The sequence below is a fragment of the Ranitomeya imitator genome, chromosome 2 (genome assembly GCF_032444005.1).
Source record: "Ranitomeya imitator isolate aRanImi1 chromosome 2, aRanImi1.pri, whole genome shotgun sequence".
Lineage (NCBI taxonomy): Eukaryota > Metazoa > Chordata > Amphibia > Anura > Dendrobatidae > Ranitomeya > Ranitomeya imitator.
In genome coordinates this window covers 317,005,520-317,029,395 of record NC_091283.1, presented here as the reverse complement: position 1 = coordinate 317,029,395, position 23,876 = coordinate 317,005,520, and the positions used below count along the sequence as shown (strand labels likewise).

The 23,876-nt window shown below is 44.8% G+C and overlaps 1 protein-coding gene across 1 annotated transcript; it reads right to left on the bottom strand.

The window, feature by feature from the left end:
* Nucleotides 1-5,698: 5,698 nt before the first annotated feature.
* LOC138663441 (zinc finger protein 84-like) lies at nt 5,699-23,866 on the bottom strand. The gene is made up of 2 exons (XM_069749650.1): nt 23,788-23,866; nt 5,699-7,185 (listed from the first exon to the last, which is right to left on the bottom strand). Exon 2 carries the CDS (start codon nt 6,944-6,946, stop codon nt 5,837-5,839), a length of 1,110 nt encoding a protein of 369 aa, XP_069605751.1. The 5' UTR covers nt 6,947-7,185; nt 23,788-23,866; the 3' UTR covers nt 5,699-5,836.
* Nucleotides 23,867-23,876: the final 10 nt, after the last annotated feature.

The following is a 23,876-nucleotide window of genomic DNA, read 5'->3' as shown; positions in this document are numbered from 1 at the left end:
AAGACTTTACATAGAGACAAACCCCTCGTCCTCTCCGATTTTTACGATCCTATCTAAACAGACTGTAACCCTGTAAGTTAACTGCCCAGTCATAGCTTTCATCTAACCATGTCTCAGTTATTCCCACTATGTCAAAGTTACCTGTAGATATTTCTGCTTTAGTTCTTCCATCTTGTTTGTCAGGCTTCTGGCGTTTGCGAGCATGCAGTTTAGAGGATTTTGTTTTGTTCCAATCTCCTCGCTGTGGATTGTTTTAGAAATGTTCTTACCTCCCTTCTGAGTATGTTTTCCTGGGTCTTCTTTGTTCAAGTCTAATGTTTTTCTTCCCGTCCCCTCTTCTTCTAGTTTAACGCGGTGGTGAATGATATAGTAACTGACCCAACCTGGCAGGAGGACATGCAGACCGAGGACAGAAGCACACAGGGGGAGGGAGGCGTAGTACCCCAACAGGTCGGAAAAAGCAGTGTGTTGGCCGCAAACAGAACGCGGGCAACCGTTCCCATAACACCAACACAATGGAAGTTGCCAGCCCAACTGTTAGGTCTTCTCAAGTCTGGTTGTTTTTTAAAGATTTTGCCGATAACCCCAAAATGGCCATTTGCACCACCTGCCATGCCCGCATCAGCAGGGGTAGCAAAACAACCAGCCTGACCACCACCAGCATGATCAGGCACATGGCAGCAAAGCACCCGACTTTGTGGACCGAACCTCAGAGTCGAGGAACAGTGTCTGCTGGTGACACCACTGCTTCTTCCTCTGTTGTGCGTGGAAGCCAATAATCTGTCTATGGTGAGTGCAAAGATGCCTTCTGCCGTGCACCTGTCGTTGCACAGACTCAACTAACACCATCATCAAGCATGTCCACCTCATGGTCCCAGAGCAGCATTCAGTTGAACATACCCCAGTCCTTGGAACGCAAGCATAAATTATGCAGCCAACACCCCACAGGCAGCAGTACTAAATTCACACATTTCTCGTCTGCCTATGCTCGAAATGTTGCCTTTTAGGCTTGTGAAGACGAAAGCTTTCAGCAACCTGATGGCGGCATCAATCCCAAGGTACTAGGTCCCCAGCCGCCACTATTTCTCCGGTAGCTTCCCGGCATTTAACAAGCACGTGTCCCACAACATTATCCATTCCCTCAATAATGATGTTACTGGGAAAGTCCACCTAACCACAGACACGATGGGCAAGTGCTTGTGGGCAGGGATGGTACATCTTGCTGACGGCACACTGGGTTAACATAGTGGAAGCCAGGACCCAGTCAGACCTTGGGATGGAACACAACCTCTGAGGATTGCGGGCTCTACATCAATCAGGGTTGCCCCCACAGTCCACAGCTCCTGCACCTCCTCCTCTTCAGCCTCCACCTCCGAAATGAGTACATCAGTCACAAGCTGGAAGCACTGCAGCACTGCCTAAGCCAAGCAGCAACAGGCTGTGCTGAAGCTAATATGCTTAGGTGACAAACTGCACAATGCTGAAGAGTTGTGGACAGCTCTGAAACAGCTGGCAGATCTGTGGCTGACACAGCTGAACCTACAGCCAGGCATGATCATGTGTGACAATGGCCGGAACCTGGTGAGGCGAGCTCATACACGTACCATGCCTGGCCATTGTGCTTAACCTTGTTGTTCAACGCTTTCTCAAAAGCTACCCAGAGCTGTCTGATCTGCTTGTGAAAGTACACCACCTGTGTGCCCATTTTAGAAAGTCAGCTACAGGTCCATCGCCCCTGCCATGCTTCAGCAGTGTTTGCAGCTTTCAGGTCACCGACTGGTGTGTGATTTCCCCATACGTTGGAACTCGACACTGCATATGTTGGAAAAGATTTGTGAGCAGAAGAGGGCAGTTGTTGACTATCAGCATCAACAAGGCCATCGGTATTCAGTTCAGACTCCACACATAAGACCCTAGAAGTGGGCATGAATGTCAGTGATGGGGAAATCAGGGACCACCTTAACATATTCTTTAATTCATATATATATTTCTAGTTGTAACAGGCTTTGTTCAGACATGTCTAGCTTTCATGTCCAGCTTTCATGTCCTTCTGACCTTTGATTAGAGCTGCTGACATGACTACGCCTAGAAGTTATATTGATGTGGGGAAGCTAATGATGGGTGGTGATTCCCATTAGCCAGATAATGGGTTATAAACTGTATTAGGGTGAGGCTAATTACATTGATATTGGGACCTAACGAGATTGAACACCTGCTCTCAGTTCACTTCTAATGGAAAATCACCTGATCAATTAATGATGATCTCATTTGTAATTAACAGCTGATGTGCGCATGACCAGAATGTATACGCCCACTCAAAAGAGTATATGAGATGTGATTGATTAAACTTTATGGCGCTTGAAAGAGAGTACATCTGTCTCTGTCTATCACTCGTTCGAACAATCTCATGATCAGGCAACCATCCATTATCCCTGAGGGTCTGACTTGCAGACCAACCTAACATCAGACATATGTACCATCCTACAAAAGGTTGGAGTCCACCAAGATAGTGAGCGGCGATGACGCCATAATTAGCATCACGATCCCGCTTCTCTGTATTGTGAAAAGTTCTCTGCTCTCAAGATGCATTGCAGATGGAGCACGATGAGATAGAGCAAGGAACGATACAGGGTGATTACACACAGCCCAGCCTCATGTCATCCCAATGTGGATTGGTGGACAATGAGGAAGAGGAGGAGGAAGAACAGGAACTACTATTATGTGCTATAGGCAGTACTACACAATTGTCATACCGTCTGTTCAGCATGGATGGCCTGAGGACAGAGGAGGAGGAGAGCCCGGTCAGTCTTCCTCTTCGTGAGGACACGGAAGTCTTGCCAGTTACCAGTCTGGCACGCATGGCTGATTTTATGTTGTGCTGCCTTCCCGTGACCCTCGCATTCTCAAAATTTTGGGTGACAGTCATTACTGGTTTGTCACACTTCTAGACCCACGCTACAAGGAGAACTTTTAATCTCTTCTTCCGGAGGCAGACAGGTCTACTAAATTGGTTCAGTACCGGAAGGCCATTGTTACGGAATTATGAAAAAAAATTCTCATCTGCAAACGGTGGCGGCAGAGGTCACAGTTCGCTGGACAACCAAGGGGTACAGGCGAGAGAGACACAACTTCAATCCAGCAAGGCAAAGTTCTGGGAGAGTTGTCTCAGATCCACTCATCGCAGTGGCCCTGATGCGCGCGGTACTCTCACAAGGAGTGCAACGTTTTGGAAGATGCTGAGGGAGTACCTTGTTGACCGCACCAACGTCCTCCATGATTCCTCTGTGCCTTTTAATTATTGGGTATCCAGGCTGGACATGTGGCATGATCTGGCTCTCTATGCCTTAGAGGTCCTGGCCTGCCCTTCTGCTAACGTTTTGTCAGAGCGAGTTTTTAGGGCCGCTGGTGGAATTATAACTGATAAGCGCATCTGCCTGTCAACTGAAAATGCTGACAGGCTGACTCTTATAAAAATGAACAAGGGCTGGATTGTGCCAGACTTCTCTAAACCACCGAATGATAACAGCGAAACAACCTCAAATCCAGCATCATTTTTTGGAGGTCTATTCCCATGCACCTCTTCACACCAACACATGGGTATACACTCCCTGATTTTGCTTATTTGTTGCTATCCTCCTCCTCCTAATCAGCTACCACCATTAGATCACCATGGTGACCGTTGTTCGTAATGCAACAGCCACGTTATTTTGTTAAAGGGTGTTTTTGAGGCCCGTAAAAAAATGTTTACACACTATGTTGATGTGTATCCCCCAGGGGCAAATGTTGGTCAGTCCATACACTTAGTGTATGGTTATTCAAAGTACAGGAGACCCATGCTCCTTTAAATTGGGAAAATAATTTTAACAGGCCATCCTCCACTTATCTTCAGGCACCACCACTAGATAACCAGGGTGAACGTGTTCCGTGATGCAACAGCCAAGTTATTTTTTTCAAGGGTGTTTACGATGACCGTACAAAAAATGTTTACGCAGTACATTGATGTGTACCCCACAGGGAAAAATGTTTGTCAGCCCATACACTTACTGCATGGGTATTACAGGTATAGGAGACCAGCTCGTTTAAACTGTGAAAACATTTTTCGGAGGCCATCGTCCACATTTATTCCAAGGGGGATTGAGGTGCGTGCAAATTTGGGGCAGGCCTTGCATTCACTTCAAGGGCAAATTTTATGGGAATACTAAATGACTAATAATGAGAACTTTGTTTTCATGTGGCCATCCAGTAACGTGGGTTCAAAGGCTTATTGGGTTGCGTGTAACTTTGAGGCAGAGCAGGCCTTACATTCAATGCATAAGCAAACAGTATGGGAGAACCAAATGAATACTTGGAACTTTGGTTGCATGTGGTCATCCATGATGTCTGTTCAATTGGTTGTTGGGGTGCGTCAAAATTTTGGGCAGCCCTGCCACTCACTGCATACGCAATAACAGTATAAGAGACCCATTGTTTAATAATACAAACAACACAGAATAGTGAGCGCCAACTGCTGGCCCTATAAAAATAGATTTTGTGACTTTCAGAGTCCCTACTTCATAAATTAAACAGGATGTGTCTGATGATGTGTCACACCCCACCTGGCCAAATGAGGTTGTAAAATGTTAAAGTGAATGCATTTGTTTTGGTTGAAAGCAATGCTAAAGTTGAAAAACGCATCAAAAACACTGCGTGTGAACATAGCCCAAGTGGTGGAGGAACATTTCAAGGGTCACGTCTTTTTCTTTCTTTTGGCAGTCATTTTCATTTCTAGTTTCACTTTCTGTGGGAGACTCACCCCTGAACTGAGCTCTGGAAGGCATCAGTTTTCGACCACTTTGCTGTATCACTTATGTTGGTTACACCTGCATTCCTGGAGAATTAATGTATTGCCAATCATATGCTGTATATCCAGATTTCCAAAATAAACAAGTCTGGACTGCACAATCTCTGGTATGCATCATCTCTCCGGACGCTGAACAGCATCGGTCCTGTCTGCATTGAGGAAAACGGAGGTAGGAACTCTCCCAGCCCCTATTAATCAGCCAAATCTACATGCTTCTCATGTGGGGACAGAACACCTTTTGTGGCTTACCCTCCTTCTGGAGTGTATCAATGACTGCCTTCTAGACATCTGTCCAGTCAGCAGTCTTCCTCAAAATTGTGAAGCCTACTGAAACAGACTAAGGGACCTTTTTTAAACTCTTAGGAAGCCATTGCAGGTGTTTTTATTCTAAGTTACTGTCATAATGACTTTGGGTTTTCATTGGCTGTAGGCCATAGTCATCAACAGAATAAACACTTGAGATAGATCACGCAGTAATGACTTTATATAATAGAGGAGTTTCACTTTTTGCATTGAAGAACTGAAATAAATTACCTTTTTGATGATATTCTAATTTAGTGAGAAGCACTTGTATGTGACTATGTAAAAACAATTAAAGGGAACCTGTCACCTGAATTTGGCGGGACTGGTTTTGGGTCATATGGGTGGAGTTTTCGGGTGTTTGATTCACCCTTTCCTTACCCGCTGGCTGTAATATTAGATTGAAGTTCATTCTCTGTCCTCCATAGTACACGCCTGCACAAGGCAAGATTGCTTTGCGCAGGCGTGTACTATGGAGGACAGAGAATGAACTTCAATCCAATATTGCAGCCAGCATGCAGCCAGCGGGTAAGGAAAGGGTGAATCAAACACCCGAAAACTCCGCCCATATGACCCAAAACCAGTCCCGCCAAATTCAGGTGACAGAGTCCCTTTAAGAACATATAAAAGCTTCTCTCCTGTGTGACTTCTTTGGTGGCTTGAAAGAGATGGTTTCTTCACAAAACATTTTCCACATTATGAAGATGAAAATGGCTTCTCCCCTGTGTGAGTTCTTTGGTGGGAAACAAGATGTGCTTTCTGGTTAAAACATTTCCCACATTCTGAACATGAAAAAGTCTTCTCCCCTGTGTGGGTTTTCTGGTGGCTAATAAGATTCACTTTCTGGTTAAAACATTTCCCACATTCTGAACAGGAAAAAGGCTTCTCTCCTGTGTGAGTTCTTTGGTGGGTAACAAGATGCGCTTTCTGGTTAAAACATTTCCCACATTCTGAACAGGAAAAAGGCTTCTCCCCTGTGTGGGTTTTCTGGTGACTATTAAGACTCACTTTCCTGTTAAAACATTTCCCACATTCTGAACATGAAAAAGGCTTCTCCCCTGTGTGGGTTTTCTGGTGGCTACTAAGATTCGCTTTGTGGTTAAAACATTTTCCACATTCTGAACAGGAAAAAGGCTTCTCCCCTGTGTGGGTTTTCTGGTGGCTAACAAAATTTGCTTTCTGGTTAAAACATTTCCCACATTCTGAACAGGAAAAAGGCTTCTCCCCTGTGTGGGTTTTCTGGTGGCTAACAAGATGCCCTTTTTGGTTAAAACATTTCCCACATTCTGAACAGGAAAAAGGCTTCTCCCCTGTGTGAGATCTATGATGTCTGAAAAGAACTGATTTATCCAGAAAACATTTCCCACATTCTGAACAGGAAAAGGGCTTCTCCCCTGTGTGAAATCTATAATGTCTGACAAGAACTGAATTATATGTAAAACATTTCCCACATTCTGAACAGGAAAAAGGCTTCTCCCTTGTGTGGGTTTTCTGGTGGCTAACAAGAGTTGCTTTCTGGTTAAAACATTTCCCACATTCTGAACAGTAAAAAAGCTTCTCTCCTGTGTGAGTTCTTTGGTGGGTAACAAGCTGCCCTTTCCGAATAAAACATTTCTCACATTCTGAACATGTAAATGGCTTCTCCCCTGTGTGAATTCTCTGGCGACTGACAAAATCTGATATCTGGTTAAAACATCTCCCACACTTGGAACAAGAAAATCTATTGTCTGCTTTGTGAAGGTTTTGTTGTTTAAGAAAGCACTTTTCTAGGGGAAAACTATTTCCACATTCTGAAAATGTCTTCATTGCTTTAAGAGCAGTTAGTTTTTTAATGCTTATTTTGTGACTTTGATTTTCCACAGTAGTCGGAAATGAATCAGAAGACAGGACCTGTTTCAAAGGATCAGATGACAGATCTTTGCTGTGAAAGGATGATGGTATATTTTGAGTAATGGCAATCACTTCAATTGTATTCTGTGGGATCTCAAGATGATCTGATTTAAAAATTGAAGATGTCAACTGTCCTGCTGATCTGGTACAGTTATCTGCCAAGAATAAAACCAATTATTATTTTGGAATAAAACATCATTGAATTCTAAATTTTTGAACATTTCTACTTAAATGATCTGTAAAAATGGCAAGTTATGCAAAATTATTGGATTATTCACTAAGAACATGACAGTTTACAGTTTACTAGACTGTGCTCAAGCCACATTAAGCATCCATGCTTTTGGCATTACTATAGTGAGAGAAACTACTTATTTTAAGGCATATGTATCTCCTGGAGCACAATCTGGGCACTATGTGTTGGGTAATAACTTGGGATATTTGCTATTTTCACTATCCAACATCCACTGCGCGTGCTAATATCTTGAAACTGCCAATGGAGTCAAAATAGTCACTATTCCCATAGATTAATTTATTCAGGGTTATAAATTACAAAATGGAGTCACTTTGTAGGGATTTCATCTGCTCTGGTTCTCTGCAATTTTGTCATATTAGGGATTCTGCAAATGGTGCGTCCCATCTCCTCTGGTATCTGCTCCTGCAATGTCTGCTTTGGACACCAGACGCGGCTTACTCATTCTGCAGGTGATGCTGGTAACAGAGGTGGGGTTAGAACCAGAAGCTCTTGGCAGTGCAGGCTCTTCCCAGCCACTAAGATTAGGGTGCCTGGCATCTGTAGTACCATCCAGTCTGGCAGTATGGGTGTGTGTGCTGTCAGCTGCAGTAATCTGCTCCCTGTTTTAGCCAATTGGAAATCACCACACCTTTTTTAATCAGATAAATTTGTATTAACCATAACAAGATTTACAACAGATCACATGTTCATACTCATTTTATGTTTTACAGTAAATTAACCCCCCGATGGAGACCATCTCAGGAGCAAACAATAATTCGTCCATAGTTTACAATATCAAACAGAGTTCCAGTTTACCATAAGTTGTACTCTATAATACTATATATTAGTATAACATTAACTAATCCTATTCAACCATGGCTGCCATAATTTATGGAAGAAATCCAGCTTGTCTGGTCTGGTGTAAATACTTTTCTTAAGTTGAATTATGTGGTTCATTTGAGCAATGAATTAGCGTCTGGACGGAGGCTCCTCTCTAATCCAATATTTTGCAATCAGTTTTCTTGCAATAAACAATCTTGCAATTACAATTTTAGTCGTATTGTCAGTTAATATTTCCTTCACATACCCTAATATACATATCAACGGATCCCTAGGGATAACGCATCCATACACCACTCCAATGCAGTTCAACACTACAATCCAATAGGAGGACAATCTGGGACAATGCCAAAGCATATGCAATATGTCTGCCTAAGATTGCCAACACCTTGGACAATCAGAGTTGGACTTTGAAAGCTCCACACCTTACTACAGCTTGAAGCATATTGCCGGAAGCTGACTGATACAGCCTTGATCTCCTCAGTCCTCTGTGCTCAGCTTCCGGCTGTATTTGTTTCCTGCTGTGACCCCGGTCTGTTTACTGACTACTCTAAGGGTACCGTCACACTGAAACGACGCTGCAGCGATACGACAACGATGTCGATCGCTGCAGCGTCACTGTTTGGTCGCTGGAGAGCTGTCACACAGACAGCTCTCCAGCGACCAACGATCCCGAAGTCCCCTGGTAACCAGGGTAAACATCGGGTTACTAAGCGCAGGGCCGCGCTTAGTAACCCGATGTTTACCCTGGTTACCAGTGTAAACGTAAAAAAAACAAACAAACACTACATACTTACCTTCCGTGTCTGTCCTCCGGAGCTGTGCTTTCCTCTGCACTGTCAGCGCCAGTCAGCCGTAAAGCAGAGCGGTGACGTCACCGCTGTGCTTTCCGGCTGGCTGGCGTTCACAGCCAGTGTAGAGAAGCACAGCGCCGGAGGACAGACACGGAAGGTAAGTATGTAGTGTTTGGTTTTTTTACGTTTACGCTGGTAACCAGGGTAAACATTGGGTTACTAAGCGCGGCCCTGCACTTAGTAACCCGATGTTTACCCTGGTTACCAGTGAAGACATCGCTGAATCGGCGTCACACACGCCGATTCAGCGATGTCAGCGGGAGATCCAGCGACGAAATAAAGTTTCAAACGATCTGCTACGACGTACGATTCTCAGCGGGGTCCCTCATCGCAGTAGCGTGTCAGACACAGCGAGATCGTAAGGATATCGCTGGAACGTCACGGATCGTGCCGTCCTAGCGATCAAAGTGCCACTGTGTGACGGTACCCTTAGGCCAGAGTTACACTAAAGAGGAATACGGACGAGTACTATGCAAGAAAAAAAAAATTGCATAGCACTCAAACCAATGTTAATCTATGGGACAGCTCCCATCATCTGTTTTTTTCTCAGCCGTATTATACGTGCGAGTAAAATTGCAGCATGCTGCGATTTGCACCATATATTGGACAAGACTCGCCAATGTAAGTCTATGGGTGCAACAAAAAAGGATACCACACGGACCATGCGTGTGACTTGCGAGAAATATGCACCGGGGTCCTTTGAAAAGCCAGCAATTCAGTACGGTGCAACGTAAAATCACACTGACAGCTTACAATAGAATAGAAATATACACATAGTATAGGTATTATATATATATATATATATATATATATATATATATATATATATACAAACACAGTACAGACCAAAAGTTTGGACACACCTCATTTAAAGATTTTTCTGTATTTTCAGGACTATGAAAATTGTACATTCACAATGAAGGCATCAAGACTATGAATTAACACATGTGGAATTATATACTTAACAAAAAAGTGTGAAACAACTAAAGATATGTCTTATATTCTTCAAAGTAGCCACCTTTTGCATTGATGACTGTTTTGCACACTCTTGGCATTCTCTTGATGAGCTTCAAGAGGTAGTCACGGGAATGGTCTTCCAACAATCTTGAACCAGTTCCCAGAGATGCTTAGCACTTGTTGGCCCTTCTGCCTTCACTCTGCGGTCCAGCTCACCCCAAACCATCTCGATTGGGTTAAGGTCTGGTGACTGTGGAGGCTAGGTCACCTGGCGTAGCACCCCATCACTCTCTTTCTTGGTCAAATAGTCCTTACACAGCCTGGAGGTGTGTTTGGGGTCATTGTCCTGTTGAAAAATATATGATGGTCCAACTAAACGCAAACCGGATGGAATAGCATGTCGCTGCAAGAAGCTGTGGCAGCCATGCTGGTTCAGTATGCCTTCAATTTTGAATAAATCTCCAACAGTGTCACCAGCAAAGCACCCGCACACCATCACACCTCCTCCTCCATGCTTCACGGTGGGAACCAGGCATGCAGAGTCCATCCGTTCACCTTTTCTGCGTCACACAAAGACACGGTGGTTGGAACCAAAGATCTCAAATTTGGACTCATCAGACCAAAGCACAGATTTCCACCGGTCTAATGTCCATTCCTTGTGTTCTTTAGCCCAAACAAGTCTCCTCACATGAGGACCGTCTCAAGGAAAGGAAGACCAAGAGTCACCTCTGCTTCTGAGGATAAGTTTATCCGAGTCACCAGCCTCAGAAATCGCAGGTTAACATTAGCTCAGATTAGAGACCAGGTCAATGCCACACAGAGTTCTAGCAGCAGACACATCTCTACAACAACTGTTAAGAGGAGACTTTGTGCAGCAGGCCTTCATGGTAAAATAGCTGCTAGAAAACCACTGCTAAGGACAGGCAACAAGCAGAAGAGACTTGTTTGGGCTAAAGAACACAAGGAATGGACATTAGACTAGTGGAAATCTGCTTTGGTCTGATGAGTCCAAATTTGAGATCTTTGGTTCCAACCACCGTGTCTTTGTGCGAAGCAGAATAGGTGAATGGATGGACTCTACATGCCTGGTTCCCACCATGAAGCACGGGGGAGGAGGAGTGATGGTGTGAGGGTGCTTTGCTAGTGATACTGTTGGGGATTTATTCAAAATTGAAGGCATACTGAACCAGCATGGCTACCACAGCATCTTGCAGCAGCATGCTATTCCATCCGGTTTGCGTTTAGTTGGACCAGCATTTATTATTCAACAGGACAATGACCGCAAACACACCCCCAGGCTGTGTAAGGGCTATTTGACCAAGAAGGAGAGTGAGGGGTGCTACATCAGATGACCTGGCCTCCACAGTCACCAGACCTGAACCCAATCGAGATAGTTTGGGGTGAGCTGGACTGCAGAGTGAAGGCAAAAGGGCCAACAAGTGCTAAGCATCTCTGGGAACTCCTTCAAGATTGTTGGAAGACCATTTTCGGTGACTACCTCTTGAGGCTCATCAAGAGAATGCCAAGAGTGTGCAAAGCAGTCATCAAAGCAAAAGGTGGCTACTGTGAAGAACCTAGAATATAAGACATATTTTCAGTTGTTTCACACTTTTTTGTTAAGTATATAATTCCACATGTGTTAATTCATAGTCTTGATGCCTTCAGTGTGAATTTACAATTTTCATAGTCATGAAAATACAGAAAAATCTTTAAATGAGGCGTGTCCAAACTTTTGGTCTGTACTGTATATTTCATAGTTTCATAGAGAGATAGCAGAATAGCCGATAATTAATTTGTCAGCCTCTATAAAATCATTGCAGAACCCGACAGGATAGGAGACATGGTTTACATACAGTAAACCATTGCAGAACAGTTAGATTTATAGATGTTAGTGACTAATACTGTTAGTATTATGTGTGTGTAAAATTTGGGACCTGTATGTATTTACAAAAAGAATGTATTCACGGAAAAAAATTTTGTGGGCTCCCGTGCAATTTTGTGCGCCAGAGTGGGAAAGCCAGTGACTGAGGGAAGATATTAATAGCCTAGAGACAAACCATGGTTATTCCCCCTCCCCGGCTAAAAACATTTGCCCCCAGCCACCTCAGAAAAGGCCAATTCCAGCACTTAGCCTCTCTCTTCCCACTGCCCTGTAGTGGTAGCATATGGGGTAATAAGGGGTTAATGTCACCTTTGTATTATAAGAGGACATTAAGGCTGGTTTCACATTTGCGGTCGTGTCCGCAGCATTTCTGACGTATACATCCGCATGCGTCTTGATTTCCTATCTTTTACATTGTAGATGCAGGTGCATGCGTTTCCCAGCGTTTGCTTATGCATGCGTTTTTTCACGGTGTGCTGCTGGGCGCGGCTAATGCACCATGTTGCATTTTTTGTGGTGGCAAATTTCCGCCCGCCATACGCATGCGGAAGGAGTACATCAAATAAATGCATTACAGTTTATGGGAACGCATTGGTACATAAGTACATGCGTATGTTTGCGTACGCATGTGTTTTTATGAGTAAACATGTCTAGAAACTGGTTTTAAGCCACCCCCCAAACAAAGCTTATAAAAAGGTGTGGGCAGTGGAAGTCCAGTACTCTCAAGACACTACAAGCATTGCAGCATCTTTTCTGGAAGCTTTGGAAGACTGACTATAATGTGAGTATACAAGCTATATGTCTGCCTGTGTCTTTCTCCATGCAGCCTGTCTTTTCTGTCTCTCTTGCAGCTATATCCATGACCTCCAGTGAAGAGCAGACCTCAGAGTGGACAGGAGACTGAAGTGAGTACATTTGCTACTGATTGGTAAGTATTCACTGTCACTATTACACATGTGGCAAAATATTTATTTTTCTTTTTACAGAACCATTCAAATGCAGATGAGCAGGATCAGGTCCAAGTTCCGCTGGCAAGACGGCGTGTAAGTATTCTTGACTGTTTTTGGTACTCGACTTTTTTTTTTCTCTTTTTGCCTTTTTTAGTTTTAAGTGTTTTATTTTTCTAACATTATTGTCTTTGTTTCATTTCTAGGTTCCACAATGGGAGGAGGAGAAAGTTGCATTGTGGGATACCCGGGAGCAGCAGCACTCGGATGCTGTGGTGATTTGGCGGCTGTGGAATGAGGTGGCCCAAGCGCTGATGGATGACTGGGACAATGCCACGCCACGAGTCAGAAAGGCTTTTTGTACGTATTGCAATGTGGTCTGATAAGACAGTGAACCTGAATGCCGGGCTCACACAACCATGTGTGATGCGATAAACTCCTGCGAGTTTGGCATCACACACGGTTGTGTGATCCCGGCCTAAAGTGCATTGTTTAACAATTTTTTTTCCCTATTCACACTGAACAAAGTTAAAACCCGCTGGCATTCGATGAAGGATCAATTCAACGAGGACCTGAGACAAGAGATCCAAGTTCGCAGTGGTGCTGCAGCAAGTATCGGGAAATACAAATACCACCGGGTGCTGGCTTACCTCAGGCCTGTCCTTGCTCAGAGAACGTAAGTATTTTTGTGTTGTATTCCATTGTATTGTATACCCTAATCTGAATTTTTCTATTACACAGGAGTTGGCGCTTTTACAATTGTTATTTTTTGGTAGTAATGTTTTACTTTTCTTTTCACAGAACCTGGAGCAGCACCCTCGAACCTGGATCGTCCTCTGGAGCGGTCCCTCATCGAACAGCCACGGACCAGTCCCAGCCATCCACCAGCGAAGCAGCAAGAGGGCTGGCATTAAAGGCTGGAGAACAAGCAGCTGGTCCTTCAGGTGTTCCCCTGTCCCAGTCCTCTGCCTCTTTTTTGGGGCGCTCTTCCCGCCAGCAGCAGAAGTCCTCGGACACGTCAGTCATGCCCGAGTTTCTTCACTTGAACTCGATCTTCCAGATCGGCCTGAAGGCGCTGGGAGATAGACTGGAAAGTGGTCTGACCCATAATAACACACTTTTCCAGGATATCAACCAACGCCTTAACTGTCTGGAAGCCGATCTCCAGAGACAAGCACACCATTTTTTCAATCAGATAGAGCAGGGCATGTCGGAACACCTTATGCCTGATCTCCAGCTCAATGTGATGCAGGCCTGCAATTCTGCTTACGTTCAGGCTATGCAGCAGACTCGGTACTTATAGCAGCCACAGTATTTCCACTGGTGCCACAAATTACACACTTAACCTCAATACCGAGTTCTGCTGCATACCACTGCACGGCCACCACCATGCCCAGTCCTGCCGCACAGCACTACACATGCCGAGTGCTGCTGAAAGCTACTCCACCACCACCACCATGCCGAGTCCTGCTCCTGCACGGCTGTCCACCACCACCAGGCCGCCTACAGATCCTGCATGGCTGTCCACCGCTACCACCACTAGGCCACCTCCAGATCCTGCACAGCTGTCCATCGCCACCACCACTAGGCCACCTCCAGATCCTGCACAGCTGTCCATTGCCACCACAAGGCCGTATCCAGATCCAGCACAGCTGGCCACCACCACCACTAGGCCACCTCCAGATCCTACACGGCTGTCCACCACCGCCACCACCACTAGGCCACCTCCAGATCCTGAAAGGATATCCACCACCATTCCCACCAGGCCGGGTCCACATTCTGGATGCCCTGCTGACCCCAGCACCCCCACCCTCCCAAGGAGACACAAAAAAGGCAGCCGCCTAAGACAGGACAGAAAGCAAAGAAAGATTCATGCCACTAGATGTGTCGTACTAACTTCACCCTCACCTCCCAATGTGTCTGTGTTGTCCAGTTTTTCTCTCCCATCCAATGTGTCTCTCCCGTCCCATGCTTCCACTCCTAATGTGTCTACTTCCACCCTTGACCTCCCAGACCCCACAAGTTTAGTTAGCCCTTCCTCTGGAACCTCTTCATCATCCACCCGTAGCCAATCCTTCCAACTCCACACCCCGCAGGTCCATAACATTTGCCCCTCATTATTTCGTAAGTTAAAAAAAAATTTGTTTGCCTAAATAAATTTGTTGCTTTCCCCAATCACTGCTTGTTCTTTGTCTCTTTCGTCACCGGCAACACAGACCGTATGCTGTCAGCACGCATGTCGCTGTCTACACACACTGTGTTTTTGCCACATCATAGCTCCAGGACACACAATCTATTGCCCCTCTTCTTTATTTGTCTTACACTGCAGATTTGCTTCTTGTGTCTGTCATGGAGCTATGACGTGGCAAAAACACAAAGAGGACTGTAAATCCTCCAAAAACTTATATTAATACAGCACAAAACGTCAGGGGTCAGCAACGCTCACCTGGCCAGGTGTTAGCACTAGTGAACTCCGGATGCTGGGTTTTCTGCATCCTAGTGCACTAGTTCTGACACATGGGCAGGTGAGTAATGATATGAGGTGGATTAGCTCCATCATCTCTTCAGTCTGCATTAATATATAGGACTATAGAAATGCAGACTGAAGAGACGGATGGAGCTAATCCAACGTCACCTACTGTAACAACTCTGCTGGCATCATGGCATAGCCTCTCATCTCTCACACTATCTTACCCACTGCTCCAGGTCATGATGTGGTTTCTGCTTCTTGCCAGCTCCATATTCTGTGCCTCTGCTCTCTGCATGCTTCCTGGCTGTGTGCATAGGGGGGCAGCGCCTGAACTCTCTGGTTTTTATACGAATCAGGTGCACCTGTCTAATCTGTTCAGACCAATTACCAAGAGGCCTCAGGTATTTAGTGCAGCTCCACCCAGTGGACTGGGCCTGTGCAATGTGTTAGCTCAGTTTGTGTTTAGCTCTGTTACTCCCTCTCTAGAGGCTTTTCTCAGTGTTCTTGCCTTGATCTTATTGTCCGCCCTCCAGGAGGCAGAATATCCTGGTCCCTGTCTTTATTCTTGTTCCTTGTCTTGTTCCATTACCTTGTCTGTACTTAGTCCTATCTCTGTCTCCTTGTCTGTGGCTTCCTTCCCTGCTGTGTCTTTCCTTGTGTTCTCAGTCTGCTTATGCTCCGCTCTCTTGCAGCTTTGCCTCTGCTCCGCACTCCTGCAGTTCTGCTCCGTTCTGCTCTGCTGCTGCAGAGACCTCTTACTGCAGCTCCTCTCCGCATTCCTTGCGGTTCCGCTCTGCTTAGCTTTTGCTGCTGCAGAAACCTCTTGCTGCAGCTCCTCTCCGCATTCCTTGTGGTCCTGCTCTGCTTAACTTATGTTGCTGCTCCATCTCCTGCTGCTCTACCAGTCCTATCCGCAGCCTTGCAGTTCTCTTCCTGTGTGAACAGGTCCCAACCTGTTCCTTCCCACTCCATTCCTTCCTGCTTGTTTCCGTACCTGCATCTCCTGTATGAACAGGTCCCTACCTGTTCCTTCATACATCACACCTTCATACACCGTACCTGCCAGCCCAGTGTCTGCGCCGTACCTGCCAGCCCTGTGTCCCTGCCGTGCCAGCCTACTTGTCTGAGTTTCAGCCGTGCTCTTCTGCCAGTCCTGCCTGAGGCCCGACCCTGTCCTAGTGTTCCTGTTCTCCAAGTGGGATCAGCAGCCACAGCCAGACACCACCCTGGAGTAGCACCTGGCAGCTGCCTGCTGCACAAGCCTGACCTCACCATCAGAGGATCCAGCGAAAACCCAGGCAGCTGTCATAGTCACGCCCCTTCCAGGGTAGTCTGGTTTGTGGCACAGTGGGGTCACAAACCCCCCCGAGCTCATGCCCACCAGTCAGTGCGTGAGCGTAACACCTACCATAGCACTGACCTAGAGAGTAGAGGTGTAGTGTAAAGCATGGGTTACATAACCCAATTTGGTTATAATCCAATCCCTGTCTAATGCAATCTGAATGATACAGTGAGTGGATTTTATAAAAACTGTAGTTGTGAACCAGTGATCACCTTATTAAATTAATTGTAATTTAAATTATTGTAATATAGAGGGCACTTGGAACAGGAGTTTAACTAGAGGTGTTTTCTTGTCAGCAAACATTAAAGGTAGATTTTAATAATTACAGGTACATAAGATTACAAGAACACTAAACCATTTCATCTTGCCAGGACACACGTCCACTCTCAGAAACAACAAATGTATCCCTCATTTGGGACATTTCAATTGTTGTCCTGAGAGGTTGATGCTGGTAATCTGGCAATGGGTTACAAACAGGTTCATCAAGTTCAATGTTGGGTTGCTCTTTAGCCGTTATGTAGTTGTGCAGAACCACACATGCCTTGACAACCTCATCGACTGTTTGAATTTTCAGATTAATGGCTGTCCCTAAAATGCGCCATTTCGAGACAAGGATACCAAAGGCACACTTCTTCGTGCCCTGGTCATTCGGTAATTAAAAATCCTTTTTGTGTGTGTCAAGTCCCGACAGGAGAATGGTTTAAGGAGGTTTCCACATATCTGAAAGGCCTAATCCCCAACCACAACAAATGGCATTGGTGGGCCTTCAGGGTTGGGAAGAGGTCGTGGCAGGGGGAAATTAAAATGATTCCCATACAACCATTGGCCCATGTCTGACTTTTTAAATGTCTGGGAGTCATTGCCATGGGGAAATGATCCAATGTCCACGGTGACAAAACTACAGTCTACAGCTGCAATGAGCAGTATGGAAAAATATTTTTTATAATTAAATTACTCGGATCCAGTTCCAGCTGGTTTGGTAATTCTAATATGTTTTCCATCCACTGCTCCCGAAAGGTTGGGGAAATTACAAATTTGTCAGTATTTATCGGCATTTTCCTGCCTGATTTCCGTGGTTGGTAGGGTGAAAAATTCCTCACAGAGAACATCCCATAAAGCCCGGCAGGTGTCTGCGACAATCCCAGATAGTGTGGAAATTCCAATCCGGAACTGGAAATGGAGCGATGATAGTCTCTCTCCGGTAGCCAGGAATCTCTCTCCGGTAGCCAGAAATCTGCTGAACAGAGAAAGAAAAAAAATTCAGAACTATAATATTTATGACTGGGGTTTTGCAAAACAGAGAAAGTAAAAAAAAAAAGAAAAGGACATAGGTTTTAGAACAATAATATATAGGACAGGTTTTTTGCAATACAAAAAAAGGGAAAAATATTAAGTACATTGCAGAACAGTAAGAATGACAGGCGTTAATGTTTAATTATTACGTACCTTAGTGTCACCAGCAGACGTTCCTCAGCAAGAATCTCTACAGAGCTGGGTGTCCTGCCTGCTGATGGCTCCTCGTACACGAACCAGCAAATCCATGAAGCTGTCATGAGACATCCTCGTGTACTCAAAATATGTAATAGGCTCCATGGCTCTGTTGGAGTTCAAGAATCGGGTGCTGCCAAAAGCGCCAACGCCGTCTCCATTTTTCTGTTCTTGCTCACAAGAAAATGCAAAGGCAAGAAACAAGTTGACATACAAATCCAGATTCCGACAGAAACTCTCCATGCGAAGATCCATCTTGACGCAGGACAGGAGCAAAATCTGAGAATTTCATCTGTACAAGGGTTTATATACAGAAATCACATGAGACAAACCCATTTGGCGGGGCTTGTTTCAAGGAAATTCTCCTTGAAAAATGTTTTCCTATCAAACGCATGCGCCTAAAAAATGCTAACGCATGCAAAAACGCATGCAAAAATGCATGCAAACATGTTTTTTGTCATCATGCGTAAGCTGATGCGGATAAAAAACGCTGCGTTATCATGCGTTTTGCATGCGTTTGTGGACAATACGCTGCGGACTCAACGACAAATGTGAACCTAGCCCAAGCTTGGCTTAGTAAATGACACCTATCCATTACTAATCCAAAAGTTCATAAAGGGTTAAATACACACACACACAAAGCAGAATAAAGTATTTTAATGAAATAAAAGAACTCACAGTTTTACCATCTTTATTTTTCTGCTAAATCCAAACGATACCCTCGATCTCATGTAAAAAATAAAAAAACAACAATATATCATACCTGTCCGCCGTTTAGTCAGTCCCACGGCGTAATCCATATCTGGGGGTAAATAGTTTCCAACCAGGTGCGGTGCTAATGCTACCGCCCCGGCTGTAAACCACTGAGGAATGAATGAGAAGCCGTGGCAAGAATAAATGTACAGTGGGTACGGAAACTGTTCAGACCCCTTTAAATTTTTCACACTTTTTTTCATTGCAGCCATTTGGTAAATTCAAAAAAGTTCATTTTTTTCTCATTAACGTACACTCTGCACCCTATCTTGACTGAAAAAAAAACCCAACAGAAATGTAGAAGTTTTTGCAAATTTATTAAAAAGGAAAACTGAAATATCATATAGTCATAAGTATTCAGACCCTTTGCTCAGACACTAAGCCACGTGCTGTCCATTTCCTTGTGATCCTCTTTGAGGCCTGTCCCACACGTCCAGATAATTCCGGTACTGGAAAAATCGGTACCGGAATTATCCGTGTTCGTGTGTCCGTGTGCTTACGTAGCACATTAGTGTGGCACACGTGCGGCAGCCATGTGCCGACTGAGGACCACACGGACCGTGCAGGAAACAGCGCTACAGTTAAGCGCTGTCCCCTGCGTGCCGTGCTGAAGCCGGTATTCATCCCTTCTTCCCAGCAGCGTTCGCTGGAAAGAAGGAGTGAATAATCTTTTTTTTTCTTCTTTCCCCTTAAAAATAAAGTTTGGGCGTCCCCTCCCGCCTCCAATCCCCTGTGCGCCCCCCCCCCCCCCCGCTTGCCAGGAAATACTCACCGACACCCAGCTCCAGCGATGTCTCCTCTCAGCGGCTGCAGCCTGTGCTGTGTGAGGGGTCACGTGGTCCCGCTCATTACAGTGAGGAATATGTGCATATTCCTCACTGTAATGAGCGGGACCACGTGACCGCTCACACAGGGCCTGCTGCCGGCGCTGAGAGGAGACATCGCTGGAGCTGGGTGTCGGTATTTCCTGGCAAGTGGAAGGGGGGGGGGGTTCGCACAGGGGATTGGAGGCAGGAGGAGACGCACAAACTTTATTTTTAAGGGGAAAGAAAAAAAAAGATTATTCATTCCTTCTCTCCAGCGAACACTGCTGGGAAGAAGGGATGAATTCCGGCTTCAGCACCACACGCGGGGGGACAGCGCTTACAGTAGCGCTCTCTCCAGCATGGCACACAGACTGCACAGGTACAACTCTTTCAGGTTGTACCTGGGGCTTATATACAGTATTCAGTAATGCTGTAGATAAGCCTCAAAAGGCGGTGGCCGAATCTTATAGTGGCAAAACGAGGTTACATTTTCCCTTTAAATGCCACTGTCAGAGTTGGACAGCGGCATTTAACTGGTTAGCAGTCGCAGGTAGATCTCGAATCCACCCGCGGCTATTGGTGGCACATGTCAGCATTTCAAAGCAGCTGACATGTCCCCGGAAAGATGTGGGCTCATCACCGAAACCCACTTCAAAGGGAGTCTGACATCAGCGTACTATTACGCCCGATGTCAGTAAGGGGTTAAACTGATAGGACTTGATTTGGAAAGGCACACACCTGTCTATATAAGACCTCACAGCTCACAGTGCATGTCAGACCAAATGAGAATCGGGTCAAAGGAACTGGCCAAGGAGCTCAGAGACAGAATTGTGGCAAGGCACAGATCTGGCTAACGTTACAAAAGAATTTCTGCAGTACTCAAGGTTCCTTAACCCCTTCATGACCCGGAGTATTTTCGTTTTTTCATTGTTCGCTCCCCTCCTTCCCAGAGCATTAACTTTTTTATTATTCCGTCAATATGGCCATGTGCAGGCTTATTTTTTGCAAGACAAGTTGTACTTTTGAACTACATCATTGGTTTTAGCATGCCATGTACTAGAAAACAGGAAAAAAAATTCTAAGTGAGGTGAAATTGCAAAAAAAGAGCAATGTCACACTGGTTTTTTGTTTGGCTTTTTTGCTAGGCCCACTAAATGCTAAAACTGACCTGCCATTATGATTCTCCAGGTCACTACGAGTTCATAGACAGCAAACATGTCTAGGTTATTTTTTATCTAAGTGGTGAAAAAAAAATTCCAAACTTTGCTATATAAAAATTTTTTTTTTATGATCTGGGGTAGGGTGAGGGCTTATTTTTTGCGTGCCGAGCTGTCATTTTTGGTCTTGGTGCAGATACGTTCTTTTGATCGCTTGTTATTGCATTTTAATACAATGTCGTGGCAACAAAAAAAACCCGTAATTCTGGCGTTTCTAATTTTTTTCTTGCTAAGCCGCTTAGCAATCAGGTTAATCCTTTTTTTTATTGATAGATTGGGCGATTCTGAAAGCGGTGATACTAAATATGTGTATATTTGATTTTTTTATTGTTTTATTTTGAATGGGGCGAAAGGGGGGTGATTTAAACGTATTTTTTTTTTTTTAAACTTTTTTTTTACTTTTGCCATGCTTCCAATAGCCTCCATGGGAGGCTCGAAGCTGGCACAACTCAACAGCTTTTGCTACATTGGAGTGAAGCTCAGATCGCTCCTATGTAGTAGAATTGTTGCATTGCTATGAGTGCCGACCACAGGGTGACTCTCACAGCAATCCGGCATCAACAACCATAGAGGTCTTCAGGAGACCTCTGGTTGTCATGCCGATGCATCGCTGACCCCAGATCACGTGACGGGGGTCAGCGATGAGTGCATTTCTGGCCGGGATGGCCGGAAGCGCTAGTTAAATGCCGCTGTCAAACTGAGTTTGACAGCGGCATTTAACAAGTTAGTAGCGGTCGGTGAATCGTGAATCCACCCGCCGCTATTGTGGGCCCATGTCAGCTGTTTAAAACAGCTGACATGTCCTGGCTTTGATGCGGGCTAACCGCCGGAGCCCGCATCAAAGCAGGGGATCTGACTTCGGACGCACTATCCTGTCCGAGGTCAGAAAGGGGTTAAGAGCACAGTGGCCTCCATAATCCTTAAATGGAAGAGGTTTGGGGCCACCAAAAGTCTTCCTTGACCTGGCTGTCCAGCCAAACTGAGCAATCATGGGAGAAGAGCCTTGGTGACAGAGGTAAAGAAGAGCCCCAAGATCACTGTGGCTGAGCTCCAGAGATGCAGTAGGGAGATGGGAGAAAGTTCCATTGCAACCCTCCGCCAGTCGGGCCTTTACGGCAGAGTGGCCCGACGGAAGCCTCTCCTCAGTGCAAGACATATGAAAGCCGGCATAGAGTTTGCTAAAAACACATGAAGGACTCCCAGACTACGAGCAATAAGATTCTCTGGTCTGATGAGACGAAGATAGACATTTTAGGTGATAATTCTAAGTGGTATGTGTGGAGAAAACCAGGCACTGCTCATCACCTGCCCAATACAATCCCAACATTGAAACATGGTGGTGGCAGCATCATGTTATGGGGTGTTTTTCAGCTGCAGGAACAGGACGGCTGGTTGTCATTGAAGGAAACATGAATGTGGCCAAGTACCGATATATCCTGGATGAAAACCTCTTCCAGTGTGCTCTGGACCTCAGACTTTGCCAAAGGTTCACCTTCCAAGAAGACAATGACCCTAAGCACACAGCTAAAATAACAAAGGAGTGGCTTCAGGACAATTAAGTGACCATTCCTGACTGGCCCAGCCAGAGCCCTGACCTAAACCCAATTGAGCATCTCTGGAGAGACCCGAAAATGGCTGTCCACCAACGTTCCCCATCCAACCTGACGGAACTGGAGAGGATCTGCAAGGAACAATGGCCGGGGATCCCCAAATCCAGGTGTGAAAAACTTGTTGCATCATTCCCAAGAAGACTCATGGCTGTATTCGCTCAAAAGGGTCAATACTGAGCAAAGGGTCTGAATACTTCAGTTTTTCTTTAATAAATTTGCAAAAATTACTACATTTGTTTTTTTTCAGTGAATATGGGGTGCAGGGTGTACATTAATGAGAAAAATGAACTTTTTTGAATTTACCAAATGGCTGCAATGAATCAAAGTGAAAAGTTTAAAGTGGTCTGAATACTTTCCGTACCCATTGTATATTACAGCCATCACAATCCTGTATGAAGTTAGTCGGTTTTATAAGAAATTGAAAATAATAGGATGAACATCCATAGACATATTAGGAGAGGTGTAATCTGTCTGTTTAGGCATTTCGTTTTAGAATATAAACGAGATCCCACCAGTTTAAGACTCATAATATTAGAACAAATATCAGAGCATGTGTCTAATAGGTCCCAAAGACTTGTGAATAGAGAATCCTATTGGATTTTTAAACTTTCCACACTTAAACCGGAGGATTTTCCATGTACATATATTTTTCTTTATATGTATTTTATTGCGCATCCAATATGCATTTTACATCTATTTGTATGGTTTTGTATACGAAGAAAGGTCTCTATACAAAAAACTGCACCATAGGCGCGGTTTAATTAACGAATTAAGCAACTGGATCAGTGACGCCGTTATGGAGGATATAAAACATCCACAATGTATCATTTGTATATGCCTGAGGAAGGAGCTGGTTCACATCGGAAATGAGCAGAATATTAAAATGAAAAGTTTGTTGTTGTTTTTTTTACGTTCATTTGTTTTGATACCCAACTTTATGGCTCAGCACTTGCCAGAGCTTTTCAAAGCCCTGATTTTTTCCTTCTTCCCACATCAGGGATTGTGGAAGCCAACAGCATCATTACCCTCCGTTTTCTCATCATAATATTTTTCTAACTTGTCAGCACATTCTACGTACGCTGTCATTTGGCTTTGTAATTTACAGATCTGGGCAGGTAACGGCCAGAGTCTTCTAATCTCAGGGGTAGTTGGATCTTCCAGGTTGTAAGTTCTATAGAAAAGGACTTTCAATGCCCAAAGCCACTTGGACAGTTTTGGGTGGAGGAGAATGTTGTGGTCTAGAGGCAAAATGGTGATCACACGATTGTGATACAGTCGGACTACACCACCGATAAAGCAGCCACAGCCGGTGACTGAGAACAATCTGTGACTTCTCTGCATTTAGTGGTTACTACTCACCTGGGTAGTCATATGTGGGAATCTCCTCTTTACACCGCTCATCACCCCTCACATATGTCTCTGTAGTATTAATATGGGTCAGATCTTCA